This window comes from Orcinus orca, chromosome 6, assembly GCF_937001465.1.
Source record: "Orcinus orca chromosome 6, mOrcOrc1.1, whole genome shotgun sequence".
Classification (NCBI taxonomy): domain Eukaryota; kingdom Metazoa; phylum Chordata; class Mammalia; order Artiodactyla; family Delphinidae; genus Orcinus; species Orcinus orca.
The window spans coordinates 69,643,337-69,667,020 of NC_064564.1; the positions used below are offsets into that span (position 1 = coordinate 69,643,337).

At 42.2% G+C, this 23,684-nt stretch overlaps 1 protein-coding gene across 2 annotated transcripts in view; it reads right to left on the minus strand.

Annotated features, from left to right (window-relative positions):
• DOCK8 (dedicator of cytokinesis 8) overlaps window positions 1–23,684 on the minus strand; it is a 222,374-nt gene that overhangs the window by 74,652 nt on the left and 124,038 nt on the right. For both annotated transcript variants that reach the window (XM_004276426.4, XM_033440226.2), the window contains 7 exons: window positions 12,108–12,225; window positions 10,617–10,687; window positions 9,395–9,533; window positions 8,691–8,792; window positions 5,453–5,548; window positions 4,525–4,759; window positions 1,792–1,956 (listed from right to left, as the gene is read on the minus strand). In XM_004276426.4, the coding sequence (XP_004276474.1) occupies window positions 1,792–1,956; window positions 4,525–4,759; window positions 5,453–5,548; window positions 8,691–8,792; window positions 9,395–9,533; window positions 10,617–10,687; window positions 12,108–12,225 (926 nt within the window). The remainder of the gene's footprint in view (window positions 1–1,791; window positions 1,957–4,524; window positions 4,760–5,452; window positions 5,549–8,690; window positions 8,793–9,394; window positions 9,534–10,616; window positions 10,688–12,107; window positions 12,226–23,684) is intronic.

Here is a 23,684-nt window from a genome sequence, read left to right on the forward strand (position 1 = left end):
GATGCTACTTTTTATATCATGCTGACCAGACGTTCTGGTTGATTATTATAAAAAGACTGGAGAAATGAATTATTATTTCAGAAGTTTAGTTTGGGGGAAATGAGAAAAGGGATTTATTTTTTCATGATGAAAAATTTAGGGGCCACTGCTTACCACAGCTATCAAATATGTATTATTTTCCTTATCATTATGATCCTAGAATCCTAGGCTCTGTTGTCACTTCTCCAGCTTTTAAAAGAAGGGATTTGCAACTGAATCAATTTCGTTTCTTTTTGTGGCTGAGTAATATTCCATTGTATATATGTGCCACATCTTCTTTATCCATTCATCTGTTGATGGACACTTAGGTTGCTTCCATGTCCTGGCTATTGTAAATAGAGCTGCAGTGAACACTGTGGTCCATGACTCTTTTTGAATTATGGTTTTCTCAGGGTATATGCCCAGTAGTGGGATTGCTGGGTTGTATGGTAGTTTTATTTGTAGTTTTTTAAGGAACCTCCATACTGTTCTCCATAGTGGCTGTATCAATTTACATTCCCACCAACAGTGCAAGAGGGTTCCCTTTTCTCCACACCCTCTCCAGCATTTATTGTTTGTAGATTTTTTGATGATGGCCATTCTGACCAGTGTGAGATGATATCTCATTATAGTTTTGATTTGCATTTCTCTAATGATTAATGACGTTGAGCATTCTTTCATGTGTTTGTTGGCTGTCTGTACATCTTCTTTGGAGAAATGTCTATTTAGGTCTTCTGCCCATTTTTGGATTGGGTTGTTTGTTTTTTTGTTATTAAGCTGCATGAGCTGCTTGTAAATTTTGTAGTGAGGTGGATAGACCTAGAGTCTGTCATACAGAGTGAAGTAAGTCAGAAGGAGAAAAACAAATACCGTATGCTAACACATATATGGAATCTAAGGAAAAAAACTGTCATGAAGAACCTAGGGGTAAGACGGGAATAAAGACACCGACCTACTAGAGCATGGACTTGAGGATATGGGGAGGGGGAATGGTAAGCTGGGACAAAGTGAGAGAGTGGCATGGACATATACACTACCAAACGTAAAATAGATAGCTAGTGGGAAGCAGCCGCATAGCACAGGGAGATCAGCTCGGTGCTTTGTGACCACCTAGAGGGGTGGGATAGGGAGGGTCGGAGGGAGAGAGATGAAGAGGGAAGAGATATGGGGACATATGTATATGTATAACTGATTCACTTTGTTATAAAGCAGAAACTAATACACCATTGTAAAGCAATTATACTCCAATAGAGATGTTAAAAAAAAAAAGTACCGACTGGGTGAAGATCAGTGAGGGATTATCAAATAGGCAGAAAAAACAAGTGCTTAGAATATAAAAATAGGGAGGAAGGCAGATAGAAAGCAAGAGAGAAAAATCTAGACATGAACTTTTTTTTTTTTTTTGCGGTACGCGGGCCTCTCACTGCTGTGGCCTCTCCCGTTGCGGAGCACAGGCTCCGGACGCGCAGGCTCAGCGGCCATGGCTCACGGGCCCAGCCGCTCCGCGGCATGTGGGATCCTCCCAGACCGGGGCACGAACCCGCGTCCCCTGCATCGGCAGGTGGACTCTCAACCACTGCGCCACCAGGGAAGCCCGAGACATGAACTTTTAATTTCAGCATTCATGTAAGTTTTGTTTATTCTGAAAGATAAAAATTTAACTTTCGGTCTTTTAATTTTATTGTGAATTCTGTGGGGCGGGGGTGAGGGTGCGCTGCCCGCCAGGCTCCCATACTCCGGTGGCGGGGTCGGGGTGGGACAGGGGGACGTTACCTGACTTGGGTACGTCCCTCTGCGGCTCGGGCAGGCGGAAGACGTAGTGCACATAGGAGGCCAGCAGGCAGTTCCTCCCATGCTGGTCCTTGCCCAGGCCCTTGCTGTTGTGCAGACTGTTGGCGGTGACCACCACAGACTCGAAGGCAAACTGGGAGAAGTTGGCTGAGGAACCAAGAGAAAAATGGGCGGCCCCGCAGTGAGTCCTTAATGAGCCTGAGGTGGAACATTCTTTGGGGCAGTGACAAGGAGTCCTGACCGCTGACCGGCTGAACCAGGCTGAACCCCCGGGGGCAGGGTGAGTGGTTTTAGTAAGCTCCAGCAGGCCAGCTCTGCTTACTGCAAAGGACTTCACATTTCCTCCTTCTGCCAGCACTGTGGTTTTTCAGGACGAAGATGCGAGCCTGTCCAGACCTCCTCCCCTCTCTAAACCACGCTGTAAAGTGGTGCTACTCAGTGGGGTCTGTCCTGACATCATCAGTATCACCTAGGATCTTATTAGAAATGCAGAATCTCAGGCCCCGCCCAGGACCGACTGAGTCAGAATCTGCATTTTAACAAGATGCCCAGGTCATTCTTACGCACACTATGGTTTGAGATGGGCTGTTGAACAATATGGATTCTTGGTGTACAGATTAATCTAAAAACGTATGTGTATCATGTCAGTCCCTGGACCTGTACAAACAGTGCTTCACTGTGTACACTCTCTTGCTGAGGAGCTCCAAACCCTCCACAGTCTGGCTCCACCCTACTTATCCCACCTGGTACCCTCTTCTGCTCAAATTCAACTTCCTTAAAATAAGGCAATCTTTATACTGTCCCCATCACGCGTCTGCTTCTCACTTCTGCAATTCTGCTCGTGCTGCTGTCCTCACCTAGAAAGCCCTCCTTGCTCCCACCCACAAAATCATACTAACCTTTCAATGCTAAGCACCATCCCACCTCCTCAATGAAGCCTCTGACACCACTCAGTACAGGGCTTAAGTGACACCAAAGCACAGGGTTCCTGGGCTGTTTCCAGTGGGAAATTCTGTCTCTCTGATAGGCTGGAAGCAAAGTGCATTTCTCATACTTTCTTCTCTCCCCACCATGCCTTCCATGGTGCCTGACACAGATAAGTTCTGAATAGATGCTTGGAGACCAAGTGCCTCCACCTATGCTGCCTGTCCCAACACCCTGGAGTCCCACATATTGGCTCAAAATGTGTGAATGAACATTCTGTCTAGTGAACAAGTCTACACTGCATAGCTGGGGCCTACAAAGCAGTGCAGCACACATGTGGAGGGCGTAGAAGGAAATCCAGGGAGGGTACAGATGGCCACTCCACAGGCATCTAGCTGGAGAGGCAACAGCTACATGTGTGAAAAGGTAGCCGACAATGTAGGACGCCTTATCTGTGGAGCCACAGCAGAGGCATCCCAGGATACCCTGCAAACTGAGGGATTCAGAGGTCACGCTCTTCCCTAGCTCTGAAAGCTCCCCCATGTGTCCTAGGCTCCAAGTTCATTTCTCCCTCCCCACCAACTTACTCATATTCCACGGCCCAACAGTGTTATCTCCTCCATTCTGACACTCCCAGGAAAGTGGGTTTTGACACTTTTTTCTGAACTACTTTTTTTCTGATCCAGACACTCTGGTCCTCTGCTTTTTGCCAGTCTCTGTCCCCATTTTGGCTTCTTTCCCTCTAACCCCACTTCAAAGCCATCTCAGTTGCAGGCTTCTTTCTGGGGGCCTTCCTCATCCTCCCGGATGGATGTCTTCGTCATCACCCCGACAGTATTCAGCTGTGTCCATTTGAGGACTTGTGTCCTGTGCTGCTGATCTTTGCTATATTTTATCGTAAGTCCTCTGAGGTTCAATATGCTCTTGATTATTATGGCAAAACCTACAACTCTAAGCACAGTACTGGCAGCATGGATGGTACCCAAAGATATCTGCTGGGCTGGAGAGCACAGACTAATACAAGCCCAGCTGAAAACAGTGTCAAACAAAGATGCCCTACAGCAGCCAGTCTACCCCTGCAGGAGATGGAAGAACCACTGGACCCAGGCCCTACATGACATTATTTCCAAAGGAAGTCTTACACATTGTATTTAGTGTTCATTTGTTAAAAGTAAGCATTTAAGATGGGCGTTTGCTGCGTGCTGAGGGGAGGGGAGAATGGGGTGACTGTTCAGGAGTGTGGGGTTTCATTTGAGGCTGATGAAAATGGTCTGGAATTAGAAAGTAGTGACAGTTGCATTACCTCGTGAATATACTAAAAACCACTGAATTGTACACTTTAGTGAATTTTATGGTATATGCATTTTATCTCAGTAAGAAAGGGATCACATTGAATTTCAATTTAGACAGTTCCTTTCCTTCCACTTAACATGGGTTGTCTTATTTCTTTAAAACATTGGATTCCCTTGTTGGTCAAGTCAACAAAAAATATCTTCGAGGTAAAAGAAAACCATCAATTACTAGGAATGAAATTTAAAGGATTGGCTTCAGTCATTCAACACATTAATGTAAAAAAAACCCGATAATTTTAAGCATCCTATATTAATGTTTCTTTTTTAAAAACATCCAGGGAATCTCCAAAAAAAAAAAAAATAGCAGTGGACTTGGTTTCCCTTGGACTCACATCCTCAACAGAAAGATCACATTGGCCCTGCTCCTGGAACTTCTGGAAAATCGTGTTTCATAAAACAAGGCACTGCCTGCCTCCTCCCAGGCCCCCAGGCCTCCTACCTGTCTGGCCAGCGATGACCATGGGCTGCACGAACAGCTGGAAGAGCTTGTCCAGCACCAGGTGCAGGAAGAGCACAAGGGGCTCCAGGCGGGAGGAGTTGAGGCAAATGATGCTGAGCTTCAGCTCATGCTCCAGAGCCGCTTCACTGATCTTCTGGTCCAGCACGCGGATGGGGAAGGTCACCTGGCTTTCCAGGGAATGGCAGAGGGTGAAGAACTTCTCCAGGTGGTTGTCCTGGGAAGGCAGATGGCAGGCCTCATGGGTCTCATCCCCTCCACGCTCACCAGTGGATTCATAAACACAATCAGATAGCTGCTTCTAGGCAAAACCTCTTACCCAGTGTTTCAGAGCAGAAGTTCTAAGACACGGGTGTTTCAGACCAGGTTATGAACTTCTTTGTAGAGTGTTGTGCACAAAATAGAACCTCTCAATAATTATTAGCTGAAGAAAAATTAATTTGGACTCTGACATGTTCTGTAAGCAGAGGCAGGGATACCAGGCAAACACACTGCCGAGACAGGGGTCTAAGCAGATGCAAAACTCAAGACAGTGGCAGGAAAAGGAGAGAAAGTAGAACAACAACAACAAAAAATCTGGAAGAGAAATGGCAGAATTACAGAGGGAAATGAGACAGCAACAGCAGGAAAATGTTTCAATGAAGTCTCCCCACAAAACTTCTCAACCAACAGTGCAGGTGCCAAGCTGCTTCAACATTTTTATAAGGTCTTTCTATGAAAACAACAAATAAAACCTAACAGGCTTGCAATTTCCCACATAGAACTAAAAGGGTTTTTTGGTGTTGTTTTATCCAGGCACAAAGATCTTCACTGATCTTTTATTGAACTGTCCTTAGAAGTTTCTCTGCTGCACCCCATCTTCATTATTAGCCTGCTGTTCTGATTTAAACTTGACCTGGATACTCCTTACCTGGGTGTGAACAGAAGAAACAGCTTGCACTTCAATATTGAATACTCCCTTATGTCCTTCAGCCCATTTAATGGGAGGATTCTGCAAAGGGACTTTCTGTGTTAAAAGAAAACAAATTAGCAATTCAATTCCCTTTTCTCAGTACTAACAAGCAGAGTAAAGCAACTTGACAGTAGATGTCAGGGTTATACAAATACAAATCTCCCTGGAAAACTAATATAACTGGCCTTAGAGTTAGGAGCCCTGGGTTCAAGTTCAGTTTTACACCAAATTAATTATCTTCACTTTGACAGGTCAGTGAAACTTTCTGGGCCTTCATTTTCTCACGCTGAAAGAAGGGGTTTGAATCGCGTTGTCTATCTAATTTAAGCTTCCATCCAGCACTGGTAATCCTTGATTCTAGGAATTAAAATAAAGTCATATCCTAATGATTTCTCCATTAATCAGGAATGTCAGGACAAAGTGTAGAATATCTTTAGAAGACATGAAATTTTAATGCTTTTGAGAGACTACAGTTTTGTTCCCTTTTAACAAAATGTTTCCAAGTAGCAGTCCTTCTAGGCTCCTGCTTTAATTACTCAAAATGACTTTTATAATATTTATATATCAATAGCCCGGTAGTCCTCAGAGACCACTTCTTGCCTTAAAATCTCAAGGGAATTGTCATCCTACAGTGTTGAGTAAGGAGGGCCTTGGCAGACTTGGCCATGTGAGCGTGGGTTTTGTGTATCTTGCATTTTAATGGAAGGAAACATACTGTACTTGCAAGGGTAGGATGTGTGCACGGGGTGGGGACCTTTGGAACTATCTCAGACAGAGTTACAAACTGGGGCCCAAAGCTGGATCCAGCCCACAGACAGGTGCTGTTCGGCCCAGTGTTAGAAACTGTCGAATTAGTTGCCAAACATTTGAATGTCAGAAAATTTCACATGAAAGCCTGCTTTTCTATCGTCTTTTGAGAATCTGAAGATATGAAGACGTTGGTCTTGCATCCCAGCATGGCACCAATGTGCAGAGCAGAGGAGTAGCTATGACCTTGGGTGGGAAGACAGTCTCCAGTGTGAACAAATTCCACCAGGACCTTGCACTCATTATTAATGAGTCTGACCTGTGGGGTCACTGGAGTTTGCAGTAATCTAAAGCAACACTGACCACTAAAAATATAATGTGAGCCATCTATGTCATTTAAAATTTTCTAGTAGCCACATTAATATTTTTTTAATGTGATAATAATTTTAATACTATGTTTCATTGAACCCAATATAGCCTAAAGATTATTGTTTCAACATGTAATCGAAATAGAAAATTATGAATAAGGTATTTTATATATTTTTTTCCTGCTACTAAGTCTTTGAAACCCAGTTTGTGTTTTAGACTTACAGCACATCTCAGTTTGGACTAGCCACATTTTAAATAGCCTCACGTGGCTAGTGGCAACGCTATTGGACAGGGTAGCCCTAAAGCATATTAGGAGAAGCTGAGGGCATATTGATAAAGACAGCTTAGGGCATGCAGGAAAAAGGAACTAATATTTACTTAAGCATCGAGTTTGTTGCTTGATATGTATTATCTCATTCAATGTTCACAGCTACCTTGCAGGCAGGTCTGGGCTAGGTTTCCTCTTTGAGACTCAGAGAGGGTAAGCAATTCACCCATGTTCACACAGCTAGGGCATGGCAGAATCTGGATTTTGGATCAAGATGTATTTGTCTCCAAAGCCAGGTGTGTTTACTGGGTGTTCTAGGAAATTAGAATGTGCAGCTTGATGCTGAAAAGGTGGTTTTGAGGGCTTCAGCAAGGGGCTGTGTGTCCAAATCATAAAAAGTAACGGGGAGTATCTGTGAACATACTCACAAAACCACTTAGGTGGTTTTGAGGAGAATAGTTTTGATCTCAATTCAGGCATATGCATGTGGCCCAGGGCAAAGGAAGCTTCTCTCTCCAGGGGAAAAAAAAAAAAAAGGAAATAGAAAATGGAATAGCCTGGGGAGTGGGGGTGGGTAGTCAGAGTAGGAAAGAAAGTTGACTATAAAATTTGGAACAAAATTCAAATTCCTGGGAAATTCAACTTGAAATATGCAAGGAAAACAAAAGAGATGAAGGGGGACCTATAGATTAAGAGCCTTAAAAGATATGTCAAGCAATAGCAATGTATAGAGCTTATTTGGATCCTCATACGCAACAAACAACTGTAAAAAAAAAATGACATTAATGAGATAATTGGAAATTTGATCACTGGATATATGACGGTATTAAGGAACTATTATTAATTTTTAAGGTATGACAATGGTATCGTGATGGTTAAAAAAGGAGCCCTTATCCTTTAAGATAAAATACTGAACTATTTATAAATGAAATGATATGATGTCTGGTATTTGCTTCAAAATAAATCTTATTGATGTAAACCTACACCAACCAGACTGAGAAGCATGAGCGCTGGTGCTGGTGCAATCAGAACGGAGGGTTCACCGGGCTCCCTTTAAACTAGTGGATTGCAGCAGAATGTATGGGCAAAAAGGCGGGACAGGGAACGGGAGGAGAGAAAGAATATTGACAATGGGCTCTTTAGAGGAATAAAAGCCCCAATATCCACCTGGGGACTGTGACAATTGACCCAGAGGAGAAACCAGTGGAATCTGGCATGGGAACCTTTTGTAAGGATGGGAGCTGAGAGCAGTTGTTATCACAGGTGAGCTCTATTTGCCTTTTTTTTTTTTTTTTTTTTTGTGGTACGCGGGCGTCTCACTGTCGTGCCCTCTCCCGTTGCGGAGCACAGGCTCTGGACGTGCAGGCTCAGCGGCCATGGCTCACGGGCCCAGCTGCTCCGCGGCACGTGGGATCTTCCCGGACCGGGGCACGAACCTGTGTCCCCTGCATCGGCAGGCGGACTCTCAACCACTGCGCCACCAGGGAAGCCCTGCCTTCCTTTTGAAAATACCCCATTCTGTAAACCCCTTTGTTATAGATAATACAAGGTAATGCTGCCTGGGTATGGGTTGTATTTACCCAACATTCTGAATTGGTGACAATCTAAATTAATGAGGTCTTAAAACCAGTTATTTCTCCCATCCTATCAGAACAACGTGCTCTCAGAAAACACCCTGTGCTGACAGATGACTGCTCCCCAAAACACGCTGAGCATCCTTAGTCATGTATAAAGGAATGGGAAGTGGCTCTGGAAAGGTGGTCCAAGACCATGGCTGGACAGGAACCAGGTGATGGCCAGCTTGCTGGTTACCTCTGCAGAATGCATAGAGTAGTTGGGTGGCAGCTTCTCCAAGGCAACTGGGAGACAGTAGGAGCCAGTTTGAAGACGTTCGTTTAAGAGAATTGGCAGCCACTGAAATAGATGATGTAAAGAATAAAATGGGATTTATTACAGCATATAATTCTGGCAATTTATCTAGCTCACAATAATCAAACGCAACTAAATGATGATTAGATATTGACCAGAGCTCTTTTGGGCAGTAATTTCTGTCAAGTTCTTAGATTTTAAATTCCCTGAGAGCTCCTGAGATGGTAATATCAATGATTCACTGCTTTCGGAGCCAAAGCAGTAGCATTTTTCTTTATAGCCAATGTCTGTGTATATCTGGAAAACATCAATGCTTATTTTACCTTTTATATATTTTAAAGAAATAACTTTTTCCCCTTGGGGAAAAAAGAGCTATTTTTATATGTGAAGCATATATATAAAATTTGGAAATAATGGACATTGTAATGAGAGTATTCTTTCACCATCTCTCACCCACTACCTTTCATTCCTGAAATAGTCATTTCCTAAGTCAAGTCATCTCTGCTCTTTGCTGCAATCTGGTTTGGCACATTTTGCTACTTCTGACAGGAAAAAAGCAAGTGAATAGAATTTAGCTGTTTATCTCTGCAGGAACCTTGGAGGCCCCAACAACTGCAGAGTGAATCTGCAAGTTGAAAACAACTCACTGAATAACCCAGGAGACTTTCTACGGAGTTGCCTTGCTTCTGCTGACAGCTGATATGGTAGAAGGTGAACAGGAGGTGGTGATTTACTGTGAGCTTAGCAGGGAGCTTAATTTTCACTTCTTCATAGAAGTCAGGAGACCTGTTTCAAAAGCACATTAGACACAAATAACTTTTAGCAAGAATGATGGCTTCTCTGACTATAAATTGTAACACCACGGACCCTTTGCCCCTCAGAATTCGCCTGCTTGGTGTTTTACTTTTCATTTTACATCAGTCTCCTCCTAAGCTTAAAGTCCTGAGACCAAGCTTATGTCACTGGATACACTTCACTTATATAGGGTTGCTCACAAACAAAAAGCTTTGCCAGAAAAAAAAAATCCCTGCACACAATGGAAAAATCCAACAACTTAATTTGGACAGAGGATGAGGTTTGGAGTCCTGCTGTGACCTCCTTTTCTATCTCTACCCCCAGAACAGGGACTGGTGCACAGCCGGCACTCATCAAAGGATTTGGGGGAAACAAATGAAGGATGCAGGAAGGAAAGGGAATCTGATTTTACTGAATTATGATGTCCCAGGCGGTTTACTAAGGGCTTCACATACATTACTCATTTAATCCTCATTCCAGTCCAAGAGGGTGGGTTCAGAGAAGTATTCAATACTTAAATGGGCCAAGGTTATCAGGCCGGAATCAAACCCAAGTTTGTCTGACCCTATACAGATGTCCTACCTGGAAATGTGAATAACAGTTTAGACATTATTCTCTGATTCAATTTACCCACATAAAAATGAGTGTTTCATTTCTCCTTTGGTCAACTTAAATCTTCTTAAAGTAGGTAGTGGTGCAGGTACGGATAGAAGACAAGGAGACAGACCAAGGAGGGCTGGATTTTGTTTCTGGCCCCTCCAGTACCTCAAAGCAAGGCAAGAAATTTATTTCTTTATGGAACACCATAAGACCTCTCTATATCACACTAGAGTAGAAGGCTCCAGAAAACTCAAAACAATATTAGGTTCTTGAAGATATGTTCTTCTCCCAATCACAGTTAATGGCAAAATTTGTGGTTCTCCAACATAGAATCAGGGAACTGGCATGGATTTCCTCTGTCCCTTAGTCCCTGAATTATAAATACTGGTAGAAGGAATCACCTAGGGGATTCAGAAAAGCCAGGAGATAATAAAAAAATCTTGGCATATGTTTAGAACTCTGAAATATACTTACTTGTTGTGGTATGTCACAGCCGTGTAAACTTCCTGCAGAAATTCAGGCCCATTGGATCTTCCAAAGATGACCTGTTCACCAGTATAGAAAGGGCCAAATTAACTGTGATATTTGGTTAAATCAAATCAATGACCATCAGCCCAGTAGGAGGTTCTGGTCTCACAGAGCTGCATTTTGTAAATTAATAAGCGGCCCAACTGATGCAGAAGAACTGGCCATGAAGGGTAAACGGAGACCACAGTGGCTACATCAGTGACCAAGGGCCATAGGCTTGTGAGACTAGAAAACCAGTGCTCTCTAGATCTGCCTCTTCCCCAGAGGTCTATACTACAGGGCAACGTTACAGAGTTGTGCCCTCTGTGAGAGATCCCTGGTCGAGGCTCTTTTGCCGGGTCACTTGGGTCATCAGGACCATCACTGGCCACACGTTTATGGTGTTTAGAAGAAGACACCTCTTTGGGCCTGGGTCAGCCCTAAAGGTATATGACTTCACACGTGGACTCACCTCTGGGTAAATTAAAAAAGAGCCCTTCCTACTAGATGCACTAATGCCCATGCCAGGTCCCAGGGCTTGGTGAGTGGTGAACAGGCTGGAGTCTGGCCCCCACTCATCCCTGGCTGGGTACCTTGGCTACCACAGCTGTACCTGGCAGCCCTGATGGATTTGCCAGGGGTGAGAGTGGGGAGAACCAGGGGAGTCTTCCTCTAGGATTTCTTTCCCACAACCATTGCAAAAGGATGCCTTGCATTGGGAAGGTAGGTGGGACATTAAAAAGATGTTTTTTTAAAAAAAGAGGATATCTGAAGAATGGAAGCACCAGAAAAAGGTGACTTCAGTAGAAAGGTATATTAACTGAATTCTACACCTTAAATAAAATAGTAATAGCTAACCACCATCTCGTTTGTTGGCAGATGGTTAAAAGAATACAAATTCTGGCATCTTGGGTTCCTTAGGGAACACTGCATTATGTATTTATTATTTGATTTACATTTTACCTCAGGATGAAGATCCATTCCTAGAAGGCGTTGAGATGGTGTATGTTTATTATGACTAGGCAGTACTTTCTATTATATTTATCTTTAGATGTGGACTGGGGCTTAGGTAGATGTGTACCGCAGTGCACATCTGAAAGTACAGCAAGCATGGCTGACACCTTGGGCCTGTCTTTCTACTTCTTATGCTGTTAGGGTGGCAAGGAAAGAATTCATGATATTTTTCAGTCTTCTAAAATGATCTGCATTTCTAAATTTCCCAGCTCACTGTGGCATAAGTTGGGAAAGAGACTTTCGATTTAGGCTGACCCTGCTTCCCCATCAGCATCCTGGGAGCAATACTGGACCAGCCACAAAGGCCCGTGCACATGATCAGTGGTACTGGCCTGAATCAACACACACACTCGACGCTGATCAGCCCTTGATTTTGTCTGTGTGAACCAGCAAGGGAAGTTCAGCCCACCCTGGTTCGAGGCAAATGTTTATTTCCCTCATTACCGGCATAGCATTGCTGGCATCCTCTCCACACATAAATTGGATCTTGATTGTGATGTTCCGGGCAGATGCTAGTTTGTTAGCGAAGTTCAGCCTCTGTGGGTAGACATAGAGAAGGTTTCTGGAAAACAAAAGATGAGGAAACAATCAGTAAAGTCTAGAGTTTCTTTTAACCAAGTTCTTCAGGGAATGCTAAAGCCTGCACTCATGAGATGACAGTTCTGAAGGAGTTTTTCCTTTCAGAAGCGAATTACTTTTGGAGAGTGAGTTACTGTTGATTCTTCCTCTTCAGCTGCAGTGATCTGATAATAACCAACATTGTTCTCTGTTTTGCTACACAGACAGAGGTGCCTGCTGCAGCTGAGAAAGTCTCGGAATGTCTTGGAATGTGCAAATCTGCCTAGCGGTAACTATATGTCTGATACAAAGATAAGAAGGCAAAATGTTCAGTTCATTTTAAACAAAACTCATGGCCATAGACAGTGGCCTAATTTCAGTTCTCCTCTTTCTCCTTTCTAATGTTATGTAGTAGTTCAATTTTTTTTTTTTTTTAATCTTAGTTTGGCCACGCTGTGTGGCATGCAGGATCTTAGTTCCCCGACCAGGGATTGAACCTGCGTCCCCTGCAGTGGGAGCGCAGAGTCTTAACCAGTGGACCACCACAGAAGTCCCGGTAGTTTCCATTTTTTATTGGCATGACTTTCTGTATTGGTTTAACTTTCTTTTTTCAGCTGCCTTGGGTCTTAGTTGTGGCATGCGGGATCTTCTGTTGTGACGTGCCAGCTCTTTGTCGCGGCGCACGCGCTTCTCTCTAGTTGTGGCGTGTAGATTTTCTATCTCTAGTTGAGGCGCACGGGCTCAGTAGTTGTGTCACGCGGGCTGTGTCCCACGTCATGTGGGATCTTAGTTCCCCAACCGGGGATCGAACCTGCGTCCCCTGCATTGGAAGGCGGATTCTTTACCACTGGACCACCAGGGAAGTCCCTAACTTTCTTTTCTTACATAAGATGACAGTTCAAACTTCCAAGCCCAATTAGCTACGTAACATAATACAAAACTATGAATCCATTCAAAAACTATAGGACAAGTACCAGGCTGACTATAATTTTCTATATTTTTTCTTTCTCTTTGCATTATTACTACTATAATCCACTAAAAGGTAAGCTCCATGAAGGCAGGGATTTTTACCTGATGTTTTTGATTCACTGATATATCTTCAGCAGCTAGAACAGTGCCTGGGACATAGTAGGTGCTAAAAAAAACATACTTGTTGAATAAAAGAATGAATGTATATACTTTGAATCATAGTCCTGACTTAAAGAAACAATAGTGATACTAATATTTATAAGGTACTTATCCTAAGTTGGGCAATGTTTCAAGTACTTGATATTTATTAGTTTAATTCTCATAATTATTCTATAGGTAGATACTATTTTGATGGCATCATCCCCACATCACAAATGAGGGAAAAAATGACATACAGTTAGTGAATGGCAATCAAGAATTAAAGTCAGGCACTCTGGTTCCAGAGCCATGCTCTTAACCTTATCTAAGTTATATCCCCTCAGATAAGACTGCCATTAAATAAAAGAATAAGAATGGCCTTTTCAGACTATGTTATTCATGACATCTCTCAGAGGCAAGCTTGCCTTAATTCTCTGGATCTTATTAACAGTTGAGTGTCAACAGTACACCAGAGGCTGACTCAACTGTGTCATGTTCTCTGGGAAAATGTCTTGTCTTCCTCACCCTTGGTCCACTATTCTAACTCCTAGGTAACACATTCTCCCCAAAGGCTTCAAGAGGACAAAACAGCCTTTGTGTGACCTAGACACCAGGAGAGCAGTGACCAAGAAGGAGGGCCAGGTGACCAGATTTTCCCTCTGTGAATATAGGCTCTCATAATACTTTACAAGGATTTGCATATTAATTGATACCAGGGTTTCAGCCTCAGCACTATTGACATTTTGGACTGGACAGTTCTTTGTTGAGGGGCCGTCCTGTGCACTGTAGGCTGTTCAGCAGCATCCCTGGCCTCCACCCACTAGATGTTAGTAGTATCTCCCCCCTACTCAGCTGTGACAACTAAAAATGCCTCCAGATATTGCCAGATGTCCCCAGGTGGGGCAAAGTCACCCCCATCTGAGAACCACTGAGCTATACATGTGAATTTTGCATTATGGATCTATACAACTATACCTGGCAAATTTCCTGTCTTTAATAGATGTAGTCAGTGCCACCTACTGGGTCCATACTCATATGTAAGGTTTGTTCCATTGGAAAAGGGTAAAAAAGTCAATACTCAAGTACGAGGGAGGAGAAGGAAAATAGTAAAGTCTGATTTATGAAGTCTGGGGCAGTCAGGAACTGAAAAACCAAAAGAGAAAGACTAGGCTGACGAACTCTAACCTCTGCATTGTCATAACCAGAATGATCCTCCATCCTGTGTGTGTGCATGTGTGTATGTGCGTGCGTGTACGCAAATGGTCTTTCTGGACCAGTATTTGCATAAATCCGTGAATTTACGCCATGGATCTTCCTTGCTACAACAATATCAAGAGTGGCAACACTAATAACCACAACCCTGGACAAGTCCCAATGAATGGCCTAGGGGACCTGCATCTGATGGTCATGCAGATGAGAAACTGAGGCCCTGAGAGGTGAAGTAACAGTTCACTCCGTGAATTAGCCACCAGCTGGGCACAGCGTCCAGTTCAGTGCTGTTCTGACTCTACAACATGGATGTCTCAGTGCCGCTTTCCAAATCTTTCTCTGTCACACTGAGGGACCCCAGTCTCAAGGCAGGCAGATAGAGTTGAACCTCTGATGCTGTCAGGAGAGGCCATGGACGTAGTAACAATGGCAGAAGGCAGTTCACGGTTGGGATGCGGGGATCTGTGTGGGGTATACTCCCCTCTCTGCATGAGAGAGGCTGCATGCAGAGAGGGGAGTATAATGGCTGCATGATCTTCCATATTATGAGGGTACCATAATGTACACAGTCTCCAAAAATAAGCACTAAGATTTTTTCCTTTTTTGTCAGTTACGAAGCTGGGATGAACACTTTCTCTATCTTGCCCCTCTGCAATGCAGTATACTTCTGGGAGAATCCCTTTTAGTTCTATATAGTTCAGTTTCTTCATCTTTGAGTTAATTGAAAAGACACCAGTCAACCTTTCTTTATGCTGTGCTTGAAGAAATAATGAGCTACAGTTTGTAAAAATGCTTTGAAGTAGCCAGATGAAAGGGTCTGTGTAGATCACAATGGTAGCAGCCCTGCCAGAATGGATAAGCAAGTCAGCTGTCACCACACTCCTCTCCTACATCCCACCCAACACATGGGCACCACCGACTTATCCCACACACCCCCCAACACCGGTCAACAATTTTGCACACGGCTTCCAAAGGGTTTGCTGACCCCCTATATTCAAACATCATCACCACGGGCATACAGTGTTCTGCCCGTACTGAAAGCACTTTCCACACAGTACAGAGCAGGAAGGAAACATCAAAGAATTTAGTCCAACATCCCTTTTTGCAGGCCACAAGCCGGCTCCCAGAGACATTAAATGACTTTGCTTAAGAATTTTTTTAAGGAGATGCATTTCCCAAGGATCATCATAGTTCTTACTGGCAAGAATGCCAAGTGATATGTTTTGTTAAATCTGTATGATTTTTAAGAAATGAATATAAGAAAATAATAGTGTTTTCTCTTGGAAGGGAAGATCTACCTGCAGGATCAGTGATACACAGAGGCTCAACCAGATAAGAGTAATGATCAACAAACTGAGAAACAGCCTCATACGTTTTCTAGATGGTAAATTAAGTGTCATATTAGCTAGAGAAAAATCCTAAGAATTATATTATCTAATGATTTTTGAGAAGCTCACCCGTAACTGAAATAGGAATCCCTTGTTAAAGCAAAGTTATTTTGAAAGTTTCTCCAGTAACTACAGGTCCAGTGTAAGTGCAGTTCATTTAGTATCATCTCATCTTTCCCCAAATACAGGCAAAAATGCTTCTCTTCAGTCATATGCATCACAACATTGAACAGGACGTTTGGTATTCACCAACAATTTTCTTTCCAAAGCCACTTCAGATGGCTTCTCTTGATTAAAAATTATTTTAGAAATTTTAAATTCTTTCCACTGATTCAGCAATAGCCCCTCAACTTATTTTTAAACTGCTGGGATTGAGCAGCTCCAGGAAGTTAGAGGTTAACTTGTAGAATTTGGTCATTATTAGATCCAATTGTTGACCAAGCTCTCTCTGCTCTTTACTGTCTTGGGACTATCCTCTACTTCTTTTGCTGAAAACAGGTTAACTCAAGGGACCTTGAAATCTTTCAAAGCCACAATGCCAAAAACATCAGTTTGGCTTCTCCTCAGTTTAGCCTATTCTTTATCCACTGCAAGGAAACAAAGAGAAAAGCTGCCCTACAAAACAGAAAGACAACCTACAGAATGGAAGAAAATCTTTGCAAACAATACAACTGACAAGGGAATTATCTCCAAAATATACAAACAGCTCATACAACTCAACATCAAAAAAAACAAACAACCCAATCAAAAAATGGGCAGAAGATCTAAATAGACACTTCTCCAAAGAAGACATACAGCTGGCCAACAGGCCTATGAAAAGATGCTCCAAGTCGCTAATTATTAGGGAAATGCAAATCAAAACTACAATGAGGTATCACCTCACCCCGGTCAGAATGGCCATCATCAAAAATTGACAAATAACAAATGCTGGAAGGGGTGTGGAGAAAAAGGAACCCTCCTATACTGTTGGTAGGAATGTAAATTGGTATAGCCACTGTAGAGAACACCATGGAAATTCTTTAAAAATCTAAAAAGAGAGCTATCATATGATCCTGCAATCCCACTCCTGGGCAAGTATCTGGAGAAAACCATACTTCAAAAAGATACATGCGGTCTTCCCTGGTGGCGCAGTGGTTGAGAGTCCGCCTGCCGATGCAGGGGACGTGGGTTCGTGCCCTGGTCCGGGAGGATCCCACATGCTGGAGTGGCTGGGCCCGTGAACCATGGCCACTGAGCCTGCGCGTCCGGAGCCTGTGCTCCGCAACGGGAGAGGCCACAACAGTGAGAGGCCCCTGTACCGCAAAAAAAAAAAAAAAAAGATACATGCACCCCAATGTTCAATGCAGCACTATTTACAATAGCCAAGACATGGAAGCAACCTAAATGTCCATCGACACATGAATGGATAAAAATGTGGGGTATATATATTATATATATATATATTTATTTATATATATGTATGTATGGAATGGAATACTACTCAGCCATAAAAAAGAATGAATTAATGTGATTTGAAGCAACATGGATGGACCTAGAGATTATCATACTAAGTGAAGTAAGCCAGACAAAGATAAATTTCATGATACCGCTTATATGTGGAATCTAAAAAAAAAAAAGATACAAATGAACTTATTTCCAAAACAGAAAGAGACTCACAGACCTAGAAAACAAACTTATGGTTACCAAAGAGGATAGGGGGGTGGGGGGAGGGATAAATTAGGAGGCTGGGATTAACATATAAACACTACTATATATATAATATACATTATATATAATATATATTATGTATATATACATTTCAGATTATTTTCCCTTATAGGTATATATATAATATATATATATATATATATATGTGTAGGTGTAACTGAATTGCTGTACACCTGAAACTAACTCGATATTGTAAATCAACTATACTTCAATTTTAAAAAAGTGTGAGTATACGTATTAATAAAAATATTGCTGAGCAAATAAAAAATAAAAAAGCTGCCCTGTCACGGGTTCAGTGTTCTCTCCCAGAGGCTTCTCCAGCTCGGAATGGAGCTCAAGGAGCAAGTAAGCTAGAGCAAAAAGCATCCTGGCCACCTGATTAAACAACTGGATGCTCTGAACACCTCTTTAGCTGAGCTTGTAACACAACTCAGTCAGCAGGAGAGGATGAAAGGAGGCCTTGAGAGGCGACAAGAGGACAGAAGGCCTCCATCGGCTGGTTCCAGGGATGAAGCCCAGGGAGAACTTCAATGAGAAGCTGAAATCGCTAGAGCAGAAGCTGCGGGAAGCTGTGTTGTTCAAGGCAGGTGGGCTCTCTTTGACTAGGGTAATGGGTGCCGTCATGGTGAGTAGATCGTTATTGATAATTTGAGTTAACCATGATTTTAACAGATTGGGAAATAAGCCACAAGGTAAGATGCATCAAGTTGGGCTTATTTCTCCTGTGCAAAAGCCTGGTTAAAAAGAGTAGTGGTACAGATTAATCCTTTGGGATGCAAATACGTATCTTCTGTGGCTGACAATGCCAACCTAAACCATGTTTTGAATAAAAACATATTTGTGTCACTCACTACCACACCTGCCAAGGAGTACATAGAGAACCACTCAGTCATGCCATAAAGCCAGAAGCCTGGCCTTCTGTACTCTGAGAATATTACAGGACCTTGGAAATCCCGAAGACAGCCAAAGGATCAACTGTAGCTGTTCAGGTCAGACGATCCTTGTGCTACTTATGTATCTCTTTGAAAGTGAGACTGAAGTGAGTTAAATGGCTTATACTCATTGCATAATGTGGAGTGAAAATTTAGAATATAAAACATTCTGTATGGAAGGGCCGTAAAGATTCAGATGTTGAATATGCATAAAGGATAAGGGCTAAAAGATGATCTGGGGAAATGAAAAAGGTCATGTGATTTTGAGAAGAATTGGTGTCAATTTTGGTTTTCTTTCTGTTACTTCACTATAGAACCTGTAACAAAGTAATAATATCAAATACATGTTTAAAAAAAAGAAAAAGAAAAAAAGGAGAAAAAAAGAATTGCAGGTCTTGTGGCCTGGGTTATCTTCACTGTCTTCTGAGTATCAGTAATGCCCGTAACCTAAGCTTCTTTTATACCAGGGAAGATGGGCTTGTATGGAGACGTATGATTAGTGACCCTCACCAGGTAAGAAACTGGGTGAGAATGTCCTTTAAAAAACTGCAAAATGTTCTACAAATAGAAGGTGGACAAGTCAATTTCCTCACCTGTAATAGAAAGGTTGGAGTTCAGTCTCAAATGCAATGATACTCCAAAAGTGCTTAGTAAACTGCAATATATGACACAAATGAAGATTCTCTTCCTATCAAAATTGTAAAACAGCTGAGTGGACTTTATAATGCAACTTTAAACAGTCTGCAGGACTGTGAGATCTTAAAACATATTACTTACAGAATGGATCAATTTCTGTGGGTTTCTCTCTCCACCTTTCAATTTATCTACGTCTCTCGTATATCTCTTGGTGGCGTTCTCTCTCTCCTTCTCTCTCTCTCTTTCTCTCTCTCTCCCTCTCTCTCACCCACCCCCTGTCTTTAATCCGTGTGTGTGTGTGTGTGTGTGTGTGTGTGTCTGCGTCTCTTTCAGTATCCCTCAGTTTCTCTCTTTCTGTCTTTATGATACAGCCTCTACCATCTTTTTCTCTCTCCCATGGCCTCTCAGAAAGGCAAAATGCTCTTTTTGCGGGGGCACTCCTTCAGTTTCATCTAGTCACTGAAATCCATTTCCTTACAAGTTCACAAGTGTTTGAGGATTTCCCACCCTGAGCCGGGCCTGGGTTACAGGCAGAGCTGTTTCTTTCTCTCAGGATGACAGGCACAGAGCCCAAGATCTATGAACGTCTCAGGATTCCAAAAAAAATGCCTGAGACCCTCAAAAATGATTAGCTCCAAAATATGAAAAGTAAAACCTCAAAATCAAAATTAATGAATTTTAAATTAAATGCTTACCAAATGCAACATTTGGTCAATTAGTCAACAGTAACTCTATTGAGTTTAACCTAAAGGTAAAAAAATTTCCCCCCTACTTTGCAGATTGCTATAAAATTATACATAGGGTATATGTAATTAATAAGGAAGTGGGTACATCTTAATATGCTTTAGTTAACATGTGGTCTGGTACTTCGGGTTTAGGGAGGGTTTTTTTTTTTAATTTTTTAAAAATTTATTTATTTATTTATTTGGCTGCCTTGGGTCTTTGTTGCTGTGCGCGGGCTTTCTCTAGTTGCGGCGAGCGGGGGCTACTCTTCGTTGCGGTTCGCGGGCTTCTCATTGGGTGGCTTCTCTTGTTGCAGAGCACGGGCTTTAGGCGCATGGGCTTCAGTAGCTGTGGTGCATGGGCTCAGTAGTTGTGGCTCGCGGGCTCTAGAGCATAGGTTCTAGAGCACAGGCTCCGTAGTTGTGGCACACGAGCTTAGTTGCTCCGCGGCATGTGGGATCTTCCCAGACCAGGGCTCGAACCCGTGTCCCCTGCACTGGCAGGCGGATTCTTAACCACTGCGCCACCAGGGAAGTGGGTTTAGGGAGGTTTTAAAAGGAACTTGGCTATTGATATGGGAGAGGGGAAGAATAAAATACCAGAGAAACTGGTTTTTCTGTTTTATTAGTTTTCTTATAGCTAGAGATGCAAATGTTGGTTTAATAGCAGGCCACTAGCAAGAGGCACTGGATTGAAGTAGATGGGGTAGTAAATTAGTACCCACCTCTCCTGATACAAAACTATTGAAACAGCTTTCTATATAAAAAGCTCTCCAGGTTTCTAAACAAACACTCTCAACCTAACTATTTTGGCAATTTCAAAGTAATTTCTTTTTCTTTCCTTGTGTTTTAAAACCTTCCCTCTCCAGCCTTCTTTACAAAGACAGAGCCAAAGAACTGATGAACTCTTTGCTGAAGCAGAAATGTAGCAAAACCAATTGTAAGAACGGGATGCCCTCATTCAAAAACTACAGGAAAAGGTTGGTGTCTCTTACTTCCTTTTAGCAACAGACTTTAATTTGAGCAGAATGAAATTCAAATAACAGTAATATCTTATAGTTATCTGATGTGTCTTACTCAAGCATTCCAAAGAAAATTGCAAACCTAGAGATACTATTTTGAGGTACCTAGGCATGGTAAGAAGCTGAGGAGGTGGTTTTATTTTTCAGTCACATTTCACTTCCAGGAAAATTTATTTTAAATGTAATAGTAAAAGTAGCTAATAATATTTATTTTTTACCATGTGGAGGCACCATTCTAATAACAGCTAATGTACTAATGACAGGTACTACTATTTAGCCTCATTAGGCAGATGATAAAACTGAGGCACAGAGAGGTTGCATAACTTGCACAAGGTAACACAGCTGGCAAATGGCACAGGGCAATTCAAATGCGGGTGCCCTGAAACTCATACTAGACCCACTGCCCATAACCTTTGCTGCTTCTAAGAACAGTAAACAGTTTCTTTGGTCAACAATCAGACTCACCAGAACTTTATCATGATGTGGTCTTTTATTAAACTGTTCAAGGGCTAAAGGATTTCACCAAGCAAACTATAAGAGTTTTTTTTTTTTAATTTTAAAATAACAAAGTTTAAAATAACTGAGAAGATGAGGGTGAGTACTGTCCCTCAGTGTCAGAAGTTTTGGTGTTTTAAATACATCAAGTGCAAATGAAGTTAGAAATCTCAGAGTTTAATATTTGGTATATTCTGGAAATAGAAAACCTGCAAGCCTAGAGTGGCTATATATTTTATTTTTTTTATTTTTTATTTTTTTTGCGGTACGCGGGCCTCTCACTGTTGTGGCCTCTCCCGCTGCGGAGCACAGGCTCCGGACGCGCAGGCTCAGCGGCCATGGCTCACGGGCGCAGCCGCTCCGCGGCATGTGGGATCCTCCCCGACTGGGTCACGAACACCGCGTACCCCTGCATCGGCAGGCGGATTCTCAACCACTGCGCCACCAGGGAAGCCCCCTGGCTATGTATTTTAAGTGGGATCATGCTTTGTAAATGCTTTTGGATGAGCTGACTTTGCTACTCAGAGGACATCCAGAGAGGAGCAGCATCACCTGGGAGCAAGTTCGGATGCACTGCAGACCTGCTGAATCAGAACATGCGTTTTAACAATACCCCAGGTGATTCAAATGCACGTTCAAGTTTGACAACCACTGATCCAAGGGAACTGGTCTGTTTTTTAATTTGACAGATGTATGAATCCTGTAGTTCAGGGGTTTTTTTGGTTTTGTTTTGTTTTTGTTTTTGGTTGCTAGGAAGCTCAAAGTCAAATTTGCAGCTGACTTTGTAAGAAAGTGTAGAGGACCTTAACCTTACCCAGATTTATACCGATTTCCTTCTCCTTATTTTCCTTTCACCCAGAAATTTTATTCCTTGTTACACAATCTCCATAAGCTGCCTCACATACTTTTCTTAGAATGGGAATGTTTATAAATAAATGCATAAAAATAAAATATTTGCTACCTCCTGTCTTGTCGTTCCATGGTCTCATGCCATTATTTGTGTTTATTCCTATTTCTAATACTTAAGGTTAGATCAAATCACAAACTCACAAAGGAATCAGTGAAAAACAGAAATGGGAAGAAACACCTAACATGTAGGGTGAAGAGAACATTCCATCTTCAGAAATCAGAGCAAGAAAAACGGAACGTGAGACTTGTTCTAGGACACCAGTCAGGATCCACACAAGGCTGCCTGCCCTGCGAAGAGGCACAAGAATGGAAGGAGGCACCGGGGATGCTGTCACAAGCAGCAGCTTGACCCTTAGTAACCTCTGTGCTCTGTGGGCTAGGCTACAATGCTTTGTATAAATGCTGGTACTGTATCCTGAACATTGCGGACCTCTACCCTCTGCCCCCACAAAAAGCAAACACGGTTAAGAAGCCAGAGACAAAATGTTACCATGTTGTTTAGAAACACTACAGTGACCCAATATGCTCTCTCCATAGTCTTGTTATGTTAAAATAATGCACTCAAAAACAGAAATCAAATGAGAGAGAGAAAAACAAAAAACAACAGCAAACTCTAATACTTGTTATTACACCATTTTCAAGACTTTTGCAGGGAAAATGGTCTATGCTTTCTCAACTGATGAACTACAATTTGAACATCAAATACGGTGTCTTTACATAGGACAGCTATTATAAGTACTAAGAATCTGTCTTTGAACATGAACTAACTAAATGCTCACAGCTCCTATATTTGCAGAGTACCTTTTCTGTTACATCAATCCCTATCCCTTCTTTTCATGAGATAGATAAAAAGCTCCTCTTAAGTGAGAGCTTGAAAGGCCAGCATTCCTATGAAATAATGCAGGACCTCAAGCTGGGGCAAAGAAGATGTTACCTTTTAGAAACAAGTGAAAGCACTCTAGCTCTCCTTAAAACCCACTTACTTGTTTAGGAAAAGTCCAGCTAGTTTTCAATAGCAAAAGACCCAAAGGGAAAGTTGGGATGTTTATGATCCTAGGCTTTATCTAGATCAGATTCCCATTGAAAAGAATCACAAATACATAAGCATTTGAAACATGCTGGGGAAAACTGACTGCTTCAAGAAAAAAATAAATCTCTAACCTTGCTTGAAACGTTTTTTTTTAAAGATACTTTGTTGAACTGGCTGAAATTTTACCAGTTAAGATATTCATGTTACCATATATTCTTTTGAAACTCTACTTAGCAGATTGAATGTATTAAGTGGTTTATACATAATTCACTCCCACCTTAGTATGAATTAGTTTACCCAGTTTTT